Source organism: Pholcus phalangioides, unplaced genomic scaffold (assembly GCF_987345545.1).
Source record: "Pholcus phalangioides strain wild (caught in Gottingen) unplaced genomic scaffold, Ppha-v1.0 ptg000003l_1, whole genome shotgun sequence".
In the NCBI taxonomy this organism is placed as follows: domain Eukaryota; kingdom Metazoa; phylum Arthropoda; class Arachnida; order Araneae; family Pholcidae; genus Pholcus; species Pholcus phalangioides.
The window spans coordinates 30,578,808-30,593,738 of record NW_028301596.1 but is presented as its reverse complement, the minus strand read 5'-3'; the positions used below and the strand labels follow the sequence as shown (position 1 = coordinate 30,593,738).

General features: G+C 40.5%; 1 protein-coding gene across 2 annotated transcripts in view; it reads left to right on the top strand.

The window, feature by feature from the left end:
• The window catches only part of LOC149088388 (uncharacterized), a 132,366-nt gene that overhangs the window by 113,083 nt on the left and 4,352 nt on the right, over positions 1-14,931 (top strand). For both annotated transcript variants that reach the window (XM_089247471.1, XM_089247472.1), the window contains 2 exons: positions 9,110-10,915; positions 14,286-14,649. In XM_089247471.1, coding sequence (XP_089103597.1) covers positions 9,110-10,915; positions 14,286-14,649 — 2,170 coding nt within the window. The remainder of the gene's footprint in view (positions 1-9,109; positions 10,916-14,285; positions 14,650-14,931) is intronic.

Sequence of the window (14,931 nt, the reverse complement as noted above, 5' to 3'; positions counted from 1 at the left end):
TCTCTTTAATCTTTTCTTTTATTCAGAAATTGTGAGGAGCTAGAATAGAACTGTCTAAATGTGTGTTACACGAATTACGATCATTTTTTTACGTTTTAGAGATTACCTTGTAAAAGTCTTTCATCCGAGGAACTGGGAATGTGGTCAGTTGAAAGACATTGACCATAAAGTGAAGAGAAAGGAACTTTTCTTACATGTAGGATAAATTGCAAAAGCAGCACTACATGTACGTGGATCACAGTGACTATTACTGCTCGATTAGGACGTTGTGAACAGATTACGGAAATTTTTGTGAACAGGGGGAGCCTTCTGACCTCCTATATAGTTTTGCAGATTGATAACGATAACTTATAGGGAAAGAAATGAGTCTGGATTAGCTTCAAAAATATGCGGAAAGAAAAAACTGAGCAAAAAGAATTTGATAGAATAAACGGAATTCCTGATAACTATAAACAAATTTTTCCCATATTATATTATTCCGTTCTTAACGAAATTGATAACAATTACCGAATGATAACATTACCCATGATTCTAATAAGTGGCGTCTACTGTATCTAGAAACCAATAAAATCTTGCTTAGCAAAGTTAAGTAATTATTTTTGTAAATCTGAACACGTAAAATTTCAGCAGCTCTCAAAAAATGGCGCAGAGGAAAATTCACTCTATCTCTAGATAAAAAAAAGTATTGTATTCGTTGTGTAGAGGGTCCCTCACCACAGAGGTAATTCACTACCTAGGCTATGTCAGAATTAATTTTTGTGGACTCTAACCACATGAATATATGTATTTGATATATGTAGGTACGCGTTCAGGTGTTGGTACCTGCTACTTGAACGTATACGCACCTCGTACACATTCCTCTGCGGAATTTCTAACGAATCGGTCCGTGCCGAAATGTGCGGCCTCTAACGTATTCATGTTGTCAGAGCTGCGCTTGTGTTCAGTTGCTGCTATCTACCTTCTAAGACGAAGCAGGCAATGAATGTTGTAATGTGTGCAATTCAGATGTTGAAAGGCTATCACACAATGTTTCGAGAGATTTTTTTTTTCTGTGGGGAAGACCGGCTCGCATTCGCAACTGCAACATGAAGTGGAAAACAAATTTCAGCCGACTACCATCGTGCCGCCTGCTGGGTTCAAACGTGGACACTCGATTACTTCACAATGCCCACACGACAGCATTGTAGCAAAGGAGGCCGAGGGCCTAAATGTTAATGGACCTTGGTGTTTTTAATTTCTTGCATTGTGGAAACGCAATTCATACTAGAAAACATAATAAGCGGCCCGCTAAATATCTTGACAGGAGAGGGGACATTGAAAACCCTGGCCGAGGGAAAGTGTGACTGTATTTGTGTGCGTGTAAAAAAAAAAAAAGAGTATATAAAAATAATGTCATATTTTAAATGGTATATCGTTCTCTTCCCCCCCCCCCCCCCCTGCTAGAAGCATGAATGCGCAAATTTCTAAAACGTGGGAAATGACGTTTGAATGTATACTCCCTACCCATGTAGTTAGTTAGTCATTATGAGTGTCATTTCCCTAAAATGCTTTGTAACATGCGTTTCGAAAGGGGTTAAACATTCGCTTTTCTGACAAAACTTGGAAACATAAGGGATCCAACCAGAGCTGATAAACCCAAAAAGTGAAAATTTGCACATTCATGCTTCTGGCATGAAGGGGACGATATGTGAATCAATGGAACTTCCCCCTCCCCCTTTCGCAAGTTACGCTAAGCAGTTAAATAAGAAATTAAATACTGTGTAGATATGTATAACAAACGAAACAAATCCGGTCTTACGGCGCTTAATATTTTGCAGCTCAGTCCGACTGCTACTACTTAACCTTGCACGCAAAATATTCCTCTAGACCAGCGGTTCTCAACCGGGGCTCCGCGGCCGCTCGAGAAAAATTTAAAAAAAGCCAGTAAATTTGAAAAAAAAAACAATTATAAATAATTATAATTATAATTTTAAATAATTAAAAGAAGTTCATAACCTTGACGAATGAATAAAAAATAGGACTAAGAGGGGTCCTCCGTAGAAATTTTACACCAGAAAGGGCTCCCTGTGTCAAAAAAGGTTTGAGAACCGCTGCTCTAGACAATAATCATAACAATTCCAACGAATCGGTGCATGCAGGAATGTGTTAAAAGTGTATGTGTGTTGCCTTACGCATTTAGGTTGTTAGAGTTATTCGCGTTTAATTTTATACTGGAGCTGCAATCTGGCTTCCTGAAGTGAAAATGGCAAATATGCCTGAATTTTTTCGCGTTATGTAAGTATCGTGTTGAAGAACTGCCTGTTGTGCTCTCTGCGAAAAGACTTTTTCAAAGACTCAGTCTGACTGCACCATAATCTTACCTTCTTCAATGCGACTATTACTGTACATCGCAAATCGCCTTTGCAGAAAAATTGCGGACGAAAATTGAGCTCGATTCCCTACCTACTAAAATTCGAGTAGGTTTAGGGAAATATTTTTATGTCTTTCCTGTGACATCTGAATCGAGAGGGGGAAAAAAAGTATCCTTCCCGCACACCGTATGCAAGTGTGTGCGAACACATAATCATGCGCTCAAACACAAATCGTGAAACTGTCAGGAGGGTATGATAAGTAAATTATTAGTTGCTAATCGATCTGTCTTTCTGAAGGCCACGTAAATATCACATGACATGGTGTGAAAAAAAGTAAGCGAAATCTGAAACTAGAGAAAATAATTCTTATATATATATATAGTGAAAGATGCATCTCTTTTTGAGAAAATTTGAATTTTCTTTCCTCGTTTTTTTTTTTTTAAGATTTCCTCGTTCAGTGTTTTTCCTCGTCTTTTAGGCTACATATGCGTATATTGTTCGTCTCAAAAAAAAAATCGTACCTGTACTTGATGCCGTTTTATATATTCTGCGGAATACTATTTTTTCCCTTTCGTCTTCCTTATCCCATTCGTCAGACTACGATTCAAAGCTTAAAATACAGTCAAATCCTTTTTAAAGAATACCGTTATGGCGAAAACAGCGTTTTAACGAAAACTTTTCTAATCCTCCAGATAAGTTTACATAGGAACAGTTTAAAAATTTGGAATTCCTTTATAACGAAATTTCTGCACTGTATCTAGGGATTAAGTTTGTCTCTATATTTACCCTGAAGATCTTCTATATTTCTTTTAATCACGAACTTTACCACGTATCAATAACATGCATACCATACCAGGTTACTTTTACTTCAATATCATTGAAGTTACGTAAACAAAAAACAAAATTTAAATTTTGTGATTTAAAAATCAATGATTTTCTTTTTTAAAATCAAGTAGCGGCTTACCCTGGGTGAAGGTGCTCGTCATGCATATGGAAAAATAGCGGGGTTGACAATTATGTTAATTGCAAAATGACTGCGAAGTGGACACTTAACTGGTGTTGTAAATGCATAAATTGCATGTAGACATTAAATGGCCCACCGTACAGTGACTTTTTTGGGAATGAAGAGACAACAGACGTAGTGGGTGTGGAATTTCAGTTGTCTAGATTGCACAGTTTTGAGTATTAGACAGTATTGTTCTATTCTGTGCAAAGTACAGAAACACAATCAGATATGTTGCTTCACACCAGTGTTTCGCAAAGTGCCCCCTTCCCCTGCTGGTCGATAGAATGGTACAGAGAGGGAGGGAGGCAATAGAAACTATGAGTAAGTATAACGTGGGATTTTATGGGTTGGCTTAAGTTGGGGAACTACGAGAAAAAAAAAAAAATATGCAGCAGCGGGCAGTGAAATCAAAAAAGTTTGGGAAAGTACGATATTTTAGCTTTTATCAGAATCCTGTAGCGACAAACTTTTAAACATTCCCTTTCCACTAAAAAAATGTCATTGCTTCATGAGTATTTACATGAAATTCAAAAACATTCGGGCAATTATTCTTATTCGAGACCATTCTGAAATTGGAACTTTACCACCAGACTGTAATGTAACGCTATGAGACAAATTGTAAGAAGAGGGAGAGAAATATCTAATTAATACATAATATATATACGTATATATATTTCGTACATTATATTAATATAATACATCTTTTTAATATAACACATCAATTAAAATGAAGTATAGGAAGGCCTTCGGCTCTAAAGAGTGTTGTAATACGAATTGCTGCAAACTGCTTCTTCGACGTAATAACATTGACGCATAGATGAACATGAATTTTCCTCTCAAGCAGTTCCATCGCAGTTCTGCTCATACGCAGATGCTGCTTGAAGCGTTTGTTTTTTTTTTTCCTCTCAGAGGCATATGTAGGATTAACAATATGCGGGGGGTATATAGTTTCTCGAAGAACTCTGTCGCTGACAGTAGTGACTAATAGGAGTCGGAAAATTCCAGTGAGATGCGTGATTTGCATAAACGGCACATGCGTATGGGTACACAACAAGCGCTTACGTGAGTGACAAGCATCGACGATGGTCTTGCACGGATACTTCTGGAATGCGATTCGTCGCTGAGAGTTTCCCTAATCGTTCTCACCAGAGATACGTGACGTACAAACAAAAAACATTTCTTTATGCAAAACAAATAAAATCCCGTTTCGATTAGCTGTTTCATAAAAGACGCTTTAATAAGACTCAATAGACCTCGTTTATACGTCTCTCGGTTAGACGACTTTGACATTCATACGACGCACGGTCGTATTAGCTAATGTGCTTCGGTTGCAATTGGTTCCTATACATTTTAATGTTAAAATATCTCATTTATTCGACGCAAAACTTCAATCGTTCGACGTTTTCACTTCGACTCGAACTCGGTCTTTTTAAAAACCACATTTACATGCATCAAATGCGCGTGTTTTTTTTGTATGCAGTGAAAACACGTTGCCGAAACAGTTGTTGTAACCGCGAAAGCCATAAATTTTGGGGTGGTTTTACATTTACGCGCGAAAATAGCCATTGAGCTGGCTGATAACCATTTAAAGAGGACGCTTAAGTGGTTTGCTTATTGCTTGTTTCTGAGAATACGCAGATGCGGCGAGCGTCAAAGAAAACATGTTTTAATTGTTTGAAAGACGGCCACATATTCTTTCAGAATTTTTTTTCTCTCTCTCAATGTTTTTAGAGGACCCCAGAGGGTGAGAAAGTTCGTTGCAAGCATTTGGATGGCACAGGTCTGCCAATGAAAATGGTTCAAAAAATTCAAAAAAGTTTCCAAATACGATACAATGACGCTAAATGACACTGGAAGAAAGTCTTTTTGAAAAATTATCGAAGTAGAAATTATACGGCTTCTTGTCATTGCGGAAGTTTCCCGATCCTGAAACGTATAGGCATATAAAAATGTGTGGCCGATAAAATTGTTTTTATGGCAATAGATTTGTTTGGCTCTGGTTCCTACATTCAGTGCATAATAAATAAGCACCACGAAATAGTACATTGCAAAGAGAAGCAATTTTCCAAACGATATTTCAATGCTTCAAGCTCACGAAGGCTGAAGAAACATAGCATTAACCGATATTTCCCTGTGTATCCGATAATTTGATGTGAGTGGGCACAACTTATCAAAATAACTAATTCTCTAAATTTTTAAGAAGTTGATTTCGCTGGTAAACGTATATATCTAGGAGTCTTTTGAGCTTACCCTATGTGTCATTGTTGCGGACCGAACTATGTCCGCGAACGGTATCCGCCTTGTCCTAAAGATATTATATGCGTGTCTAACTGGCTGCGGTGCATTCTTCTGAAGAGCCTAATTGTGTTGAGCGGTTATTGGCTTCCTTATGGATTGCTTTGTTTATTTTTGTCACATCAGAATCGGATCAAATCCACTCGAAAGGATTTCATTTGATTCACATTAAGAAAATTTCCGCTTGATAATGGAATGAGCTATAAAAAGGGGTGAATATTTTTTGGTATTGCAAATTAATTCCCATAGGAAATGTTAGCGTTCATAGGGGTCTTATTTGCTTGACCCTACTTTCAGTCGATCTCAATTCGATTTATAGTTCATTCGATAACTGTACTTACATGTTATATAGGCTATATAGATGTAATCATTCGCGCACACACACGTCTACAATAACGTATTGTTGATAGCCTATATCTTGGTTTCTCGATAACCCCATTTTTCCCCTCCCTATGAGAAATGACAGAAAAGAACTCATTCTTTTCGCATTTTGAGAAAATCGGCGCATTATTTTCAAACTGGGATTTCACATCTTCTCTTCTTTTTTTGTTATTTCCTCCGTGTATGTGATCTGTGTGATGATTTTTCCTTCTTCTCTTTGATTATCACTTCAGAAATTTTGGAAAATGTTTCCTCCATTTCAGAAAGACAGACCTTACTTCATCTCGTGGCATAACAAGCAAATTTCGCAATAAAATTCCTCTTTCCTCGTTAACTTTCTTGATTGGATTGCTGGTAGAATGCACCTTTTTTTTCCAACCCTGTAATGTGCCTCATTCTGTCTCCCTCTCTTATCGTCCTTAATTTACCGTAGACATGGTCGAGCACGAAATCGGCTGTTGTTAATTCGTTATCGTGGTTTGTCTATGGTAGTTACTGGTCATTCCTTGATCCTTTTGAAAAGAAAGGAGGGTTGTTTTTCTTTTCTTTATAATAATCCTTCATTTACCTTGCTATGAAGGATCGAGGACACGAAACTGCACAATAATTGATTTTAATGAATTGTATATTTTTATAACTATTTCATCACAGCTCATAAAACATATTCGCGAACGTGACCTCCTGTTCTTAGAGTGACTTACTTTTCTTAAATGAGTGAGACATTCATTTTTTTTTTATCGGCCCGTGGATTTCTCTTAAATGAAAAACTGAGTCGTTGTTTCATGAATTCGGATTCATTACGCCACTGAAATTACCTTCACGTACTCTCGGTCAGTATGTTCGCGCTCGGACAAACTTATGCTCGGGGATATGCTCAGAGAAACTACGCAGTTATTTAAGGTATTTAGACTTGTGAGAGCTCAATTTTCGTATGTGCGTGCTTTACATTTGCACACGTGGGCTGTTGTTAATTATTTATAAATCACGATCGAATCAGCTCTTCAGCAGGAAGAATTAATACGGGTTGGAAATAGAAAACTGTGAAAAGTTAGAAAAAGAAAAATTACCAATTTCAGTTAGAAAATTATAGCAGTCAGATTTGTTTTTATTCGATGGGTGGCAGTAGAAGTCTCATACTTTTGTGAAAGAGAAATGCACACAAATATTTTCCACAATTTTTATCCCTTTCGGACACTTTGTATACTTTATAATACACTTGGCCATATAATGCATCATTTGAGAAAAATATATTTTTACGCTTTTATATAAACTCTGTGTGAAGTATTTTTTCTTCTTCTATGAATACCTTAGAATAAGTATATATGTATGTACGTATACTCTTTCGCTGGAAGTGAGGTTTTTCGTTTTCCAAAACAGCCCAGTTGCAGTATATGAGGACCACCGGGCTGCTAAATATTAGAACCGTGAAAATTGATCAAAATATATTGACGAAACATTTGTATTGTATTTGCTGCCAAAGAAAGTATTTCCGTGGAATTTCACACGTGTCTAGGAACATTTCCATCATCAACGATTAAAAAAATAAAATAAAAAAATAATATTTATACAAACACACAGAAGTGTTTAAAATTTTTACATGCCCGAGCATGTTGGGCAATAGCTTTGTTCGGCCCTGTTCGTGAGTGATTAATTATACCAGTCGAGATACTCTGCCTCACAAGAGAACAAAAAAAGACTTTGCGTCTTCAGCCTACGGTAAAAAAAAAAGCCTTCACCAAAAAACGCGGGGATTTAAAAGACATTTCCGGATCGCTGACGCGTATTCCAACCACTACCAGATACAGGAATTTATTCCGAACGTAAAAAAAAGAAAATAGAAGGGAAAACAAAACACACGGCATTTCATGGAATTTCGTCGTATAGGAACGAGCACACGCTTCACATACACGAAAATACTCTAATAATAATAATACTAATAATATGACAGTTTTACTGCGTCGGTAATTCACTTTAATGTCGGCCGTAAATGTTTTGGCCGATCGTCTCACATGCGCAATCGTCCAGACGAATTTTGAACTCTTTTTTAGCTTCGTAGTAGTCGAATGCGAATATATTTTTGGAGTCTTCTGAATACGAGCAATCAATAACGTCTTTTGAGATATATTTTGGATACGGCAGCAGAATGTTTTATGCCCAAGGAAGTGCTTGAACGGTGAGGAGAGAAGCTCTGAAGGTTTATCACCGGGTAGTTTGAATCGAATAAGATTCAGATTTCCGTAACAGAGCAGTATCGATGCAGCTCACGTATCGCCCTAATGCCTACCGTGTTTAGCTGGTGAAGTGCACCAGATTCGCATTGATCCACCGATCTTGCAGAAAAACTATAACTTAATTTTGCCAATCAATGCCGACTAACCCTGGCTCGAACGTTTTCATAATGTTAAACTTTTATTGGTATTCTAAACTTATGATCTGTCCTCAGCTCACACAACAATAATACATAAATCACGTTGATGCTCGTCTCATAATACCGTTAAACCTATCTCAGTCATCCTTCATTTCTCGAAAACCAGGCTCATCAGAGTGATGAACAAAAACCACTGGGGGAGGGGGATTCCATTCCAACCTGAAAAATGTCTCTATGAACAGGTCATCCGTTCACTGCATCACACTTGATCCGTGAAAGAAAACTGCCTAAATTTTGCCTAAATTCAAAACATTGAAGACAGGTGGCAGCGCGGCTAGAACACGAAATACCCATAACCTTGACAATACGTTATGGCCTCACATATACTCAAAACACGCGTTTCGATATATACCAATTCATTATAAATTCCACAAAGAAATATATGAGTCGCATATACGGTTAAGTAATAGTATTAGTAGCATGGATCGCTGTGTAGTAATTAATTACCTCATACAGCCTTTATCTCATTGAACGCATTAATAATTACAGACCGGATGAATTGTGAGCCAAATATTGGCCTTGCAGGGGCTAAAAAATATCCATTATTTTAGGAATTTTTTTTTATTATAATCTAATGGTCGAAAATCTTTATTCTTTATCGTGCTTCACACGAACACGTGCTTATCATTTATCTTTCTTTTCTTATAGCCGTCGTAGACAGATCTTCGATTTTGGAAAGAAAAGAAGAAATCATACAGCTCTGGGAAAGTAAGATGATGGCAAATGAGGAACCAGCGGGTCTGGAAGAATCACCAAAAAGCGAGGAACGAGAAGAATCTAAAACACCCGTCGTGAACGGAGAAGCCCACAAGATCGCAAATGGCGTCACCAACCACGAACCTTTCGAAAACGAGATCGAGGGTAAAATCGAGAAACCAACAACGGAGGGTGTGAAGGAAACCGTGCAAGTAGCAGCAGTAGCATCCGAAGAAGCTGAAGACATGAAACCATCTGACATCAAAACCGACGCCGAAGACACCGAGAACAAAGATGCTAAAGAAGTAGTAGTAGTATCCAAAGAAAAGGAGGAGAACGGAATACTGGAAACAGAATCCGCCGTAGAGCAAAAGCAAACAGAAGTAGTGACGACGACAGAAAGCGAAACAATATGTTCATCCACCACGTTAGAACAAACGCTGGTCGTTACTGAAACCGTGCTCGTCGAAACAAAAACGGAAGAAACCGTCTTGGCAACTACAACCGCCGAAGTACCGCAACAAAGTGAAGATTCTCAAGACGACTTTGAAGAGCTCGAACGAAGGATCGAAGCCGAAGAGTCACTTCTCAAAACCGAGGAAACGGAAGAAATCGAAAAGGCACCCGTTGAAGAACCCGTGGCCACAGAGGAAAACGTCTGCAAGACGGAAGAAGTGGCTGTAGAAGAAGTCGAAGAGCAACCGTCGCTCTCAGACCACGCGGATCTCACTGACAGCCTAGAAGACGGCTCTCAGCTGAAAGACCACGAACCCAACGAAGCCGTCGTTCTCGAGACAACCCCGGAGGTCGAGAAGAGCGCCGAGGGCATCCTGATGAACGGCGTCGGCGAAGATGACCCCTACAGACCTCTGGCCGATTTCCTCCCACCGGCTGACGACAACATCGAAGAAGACATCGCCACCAGCGAGACAGCTTTCACGCAGAACGGAGAATCCGAAGAGAAAACTTTCGACGACCACTTTGTTCTGGACACTCGAGAACTCGTGTCCCCCGCCAGTGACACCGACAAAAAGGATCCGTCCTCCGGTAAGAAAACGCGTATCCACACCCTCGGGGTTCAGAAGACCGAGCAACCTTATAGCACTTGTACCACCGAGACGAAGATCGCGATGGAGATACGCGAGATGAGAGAAAGAGAAGAGGAACTCAAGATCATGAGGGAGAGACAGGCCCAGATATCGCCCGCACCACAGCCGCAAAAGCCCAAGACATCCGCGAGCCCGACGCCCTCGGCAGCGAGAACGTCGCCGTTGCCAAAAGCGGCTTCTCCGGTCGGATACGGCCTGTCTAACAGCACGGCCAAAATCAGCACCCCGGGATATCGCGTCAGCAGCGTGTTCGGTCACAGGGCCGTGGCCCAGCAGGCCAAGGACGAGAGCAAATACAACCGCAAGGAATCGCCCGTGGAGAAAGAGATAAGGCAGGCTAAAGACAGAGAAGAGGAACTGCGAAAGCAGAAGGGCCTTCCGCCTCGCGAGGATGACAGTTACGTCAAGCCCAGCCAGGTGAAGTCCTCTCAAGCGAAAGTATTCGGCAAAATTTCCAACGCCGAGACATCCAGGCTTCTGGCAACCGCTAAAATCCAACACGAAATCGAAGAGCAGACTCAGAGGGAGATGGCGCTACGCGAGTCCGGTCATATCCAGACGATATCCACGGAACGGACCGACTCCAAAGTCACCAAATTGAAGACGGTGGATCTGTCGCCAGAATGCCTGTCTCCAACCTTTCAGAATGGTAAGAGCCCAGCCTTATTTATCCTATTAATGCCTTGCGAAAAAACGAACGTCATGTATTGGAAAGTACTTGATGTATTTTGGAAACGTATTCCATAACTGCCCCTATCTGTGTGCAGAAAATATTCGTTGCATTCGTCCCAAATTCCACTTATAACATCTTCAACATGACATCCAAGAACAAACCCCGAATGCATAAAACTGCACACCGTATGGAGGAGATAACATCCTGCACTCAAGCATACATGGGGTTGTAGACGTATCGTTCTACAAATTGTCGTTTTTCCACGACAATTTCATTGTTGAATGGATCCTAGGCCACGATGCACAAAAATATACTTAGTCACGAAGAAAAGCATGAATTTTGGAGGTACTCCCTATGATGTTGAATGAGCGGTCAAAACAAGGAAAAGAATGATTTCAGCATCCGGAGATGAGGTTAATACATTAAGAGTTCTCAAACACCGCACCCGAACAATTCTCTTCTCTATGCGGCATCGCATTCATTGTAGCAGAGACATTACACAAAGTAGCTTTAACCCTTTCACTACTAATCGAAAAAAAAAATCCAAATGTTAAATTAAAAAGCAAAAAAACAAACTTAAAAAAACAAAATTAAAAAAAACAAAAAGCTATTTTGTTCATATATTTTCACAGAAAACTGGTCACTTTTTTTAAAGTCGTAGTCAAAGGGTTAAATATCTTTCACAATGTGGTTTGATTAGTGCTTGCATAAGGGATTGTTTAAAAGCCATTGCACCAACACTTTCGTGCCATCTATTATCAGGAGCGCACGAAGGGGGGTGCTCGGGAGGCTCGTGCTTCCTTTCCCCAAGTCAACCATAAATTGGAAGAAATATAAATATTTTGGTGAAAAAATTAAAATATCGAGAGAAAATATCAATTCACAAATTTCTGTTAATTTATATTCTTTTTGGAGTGCGATAACTCAAAATTTCACGGGAAGAAAATTTTTGTGCTCCCTTCAAAGGTCAATCCTGGGTATGACCTGGCCAAAATGGTAACTAATTTTGTGAACCGGCGAATTTTATATCCCCATGCTTGTGTGCCCACCGGTCACTTTCTTCATCTTTCTTTCTGTTACTGTTTCGAAGTTAGGGAGCCCTTTTTGAAACACCCTCTATAGGTTTCCCTAATCGTTCTCACCAGAGATACGTGACGTACAAACAAAAAACATTTCTTTATGCAAAACAAATAAAATCCCGTTTCGATTAGCTGTTTCATAAAAGACGCTTTAATAAGACTCAATAGACCTCGTTTATACGTCTCTCGGTTAGACGACTTTGACATTCATACGACGCACGGTCGTATTAGCTAATGTGCTTCGGTTGCAATTGGTTCCTATACATTTTAATGTTAAAATATCTCATTTATTCGACGCAAAACTTCAATCGTTCGACGTTTTCACTTCGACTCGAACTCGGTCTTTTTAAAAACCACATTTACATGCATCAAATGCGCGTGTTTTTTTTGTATGCAGTGAAAACACGTTGCCGAAACAGTTGTTGTAACCGCGAAAGCCATAAATTTTGGGGTGGTTTTACATTTACGCGCGAAAATAGCCATTGAGCTGGCTGATAACCATTTAAAGAGGACGCTTAAGTGGTTTGCTTATTGCTTGTTTCTGAGAATACGCAGATGCGGCGAGCGTCAAAGAAAACATGTTTTAATTGTTTGAAAGACGGCCACATATTCTTTCAGAATTTTTTTTCTCTCTCTCAATAGTAACCTCAATCAACCTCTTATAGCTTCTGAATAGATTACGCCAATGGTTTCTCAAACTGTGCTCCTCGGAGCAGGGAAGGGGGAGGGTGGCTAGGCTTTAGCACAGCCGGGCTTTATAAGGGGCTAAGTGAACAAAAGGTGGAATTGAGTGAAGTTAGGGGCTGTCTTCAAGAAAAGTTTAGGAAACCCTGATCTCTGCACTTCAAACTTTCGACTCTCTTGGTTCTTTTTTGAAACAACGACTGCGCAAATCAGATAAAGTTAGATTACTTCTAACCGCCGACCCATCAAAGGTCCCATCAATATTCTCAGCTCTGCATCACACTCTCGACTTGAAGACGCTCTTTGAGGCATCTATTCTGGCCAGCCGCACTGTCTCGACAAAAATTACCACTGCGTATCCACATACTAAATTCAACGCTATATGTTTCAAAGCACTGTCATTTGGTTTTATAAATCAACCGACACACTAAACTAAACCTTAGCACATCTGTCGGCCTCCTAATTGCCCCACAGTCCCGCGCGTGAGCTTTGATCCAAGACAAACGAATGTGAGAGTGTCTGTGGAGCAACTCTCTGGCTTTTCTGTGTTTAGTCAAGTTCTTTATTGCCATCAGACTTGAGAAACTGTCTGACCTGATATGTGTTGGCATTTTTAGTGTGGCTGCATCCTTTTAAGAGCTTGATGCAACGTTAGTTGCTCAGCTTGCATTTCCAATTCGTGAGAATGGTCTGTTGTGCTGTCCGTATATAGGCCGCTTCTGTCGAGCACTCCACCTTGGAGCCGTCCGTATAGTATATTTCCTGCGGTGTGGAGTCAGTTTCGCTTAACTGCACCTGGTATCTAGGTAGTAGGTAGTGTCTTGGATGGATGGGTTGACCAACCGACACAGTGGTTCTCGAACCGATCCGGTTGAAACGTCTCTTCTTCCACGACTACGGCTCTGCGCAGCATCAGCAGCCTGGTCACTCTTGCTTCGTACTTGAGTCTCAGTCGGAGCGGTGGTATTCCTAGAATGATCTTCAACGCGTTGGTGGGAGTCGTTCTGTAGGCTCCAGCTGAATGCAAGAGATGGAGCCTCTAGATAGAGTCAAGTTTGTTCCCTAATTGGACCCTGGGTCTTGAGAACCATATTGCTGCGCCGTAGGTGATTATGCGTTCTGCTAAGGTTTGATAGAGAGTTCATCTCATTTCCTATTGGGAGGCCCCATTGGGTGCCCGCAGTTCTCAACCTCTGTAGCACCACGGCCATTTTCACCTTCTGTGCTGCCAGGTGCGGCTCGCATTTGAGGTCCATGTCAATGTTGAGTCCCAAATATTTTAGGATCTTGGTCCGCTTGAGGGAGATCCCGTTGAGCCTGATTGTGAGCGGTCGTTTGTTGGAAACTCAGAGAAACGTTGTCTTCTTGTGGGATAGCGGCAACTTGTGGTTAGTCAGCCAATCCATCAGTATGGCCAGGGTCTGTTCTGCGAGTTTATCTGTGCGTTCTACGGCTGTGGTGGCTGCCGTGATAATTATATCATCCGCATCCGCTTGAGCCGTGACCCCCTCGACACACTAAACTGAATCTTGCACTAATTTATCACTGAAATTCCGTTTGGTTTTTTTTTTCCTTCTCTGCAGGAAACTCGCTCAACCACACAAACGGTACGACGTTTTCGAACGGCCACATTTCCCCAGAAAACGGAGGCTACCCGAGATCGAGCCCATCTCCGACAGGATCCAACTATTCCGGTTACTCGATGCCACGCAATGTTCTTTCCCCGACCAACAAGGGCATCAGCATGCAAAAGTTCATCGCCAGCAGAGGCAAAGAGACCACTTTCTCGGCTCCGAGGAACGGACCTTTCAGCAGTCCTCGATCGCCAGACGACGTGATCGTTCGAAGCGTCATCCCCGATCCGGGTAAACTGAAAAGGACCGTGTCCGTCGAATCCAAGATCCAGCAGGAGATCATCGAGATGAAGATGAGAGAAGAAGAACTCAAGTTAGTAATTTTTTTCCATTTCGAAATTCTATTTCATTTTCGAATAATTTCTTATGATGCTAGGGAAGGAAAGCTTCTGTTGCGTAGCGTGGTTAGCGTATTCTCCCAAATCGCGAGGAGACTGCGTTTCGATTTCCCATAGATTTTCTTTGTAAAAATTTCATCTTTGTATTGGATCCACTTATCTATGCTTTGTATTTGTGCTGTATTTTGGTTTTCGGAATCTAGCAACCCTACGCCAAAGAAATTTACATATTCTGATATTTCGAATTTCTTTTCTTA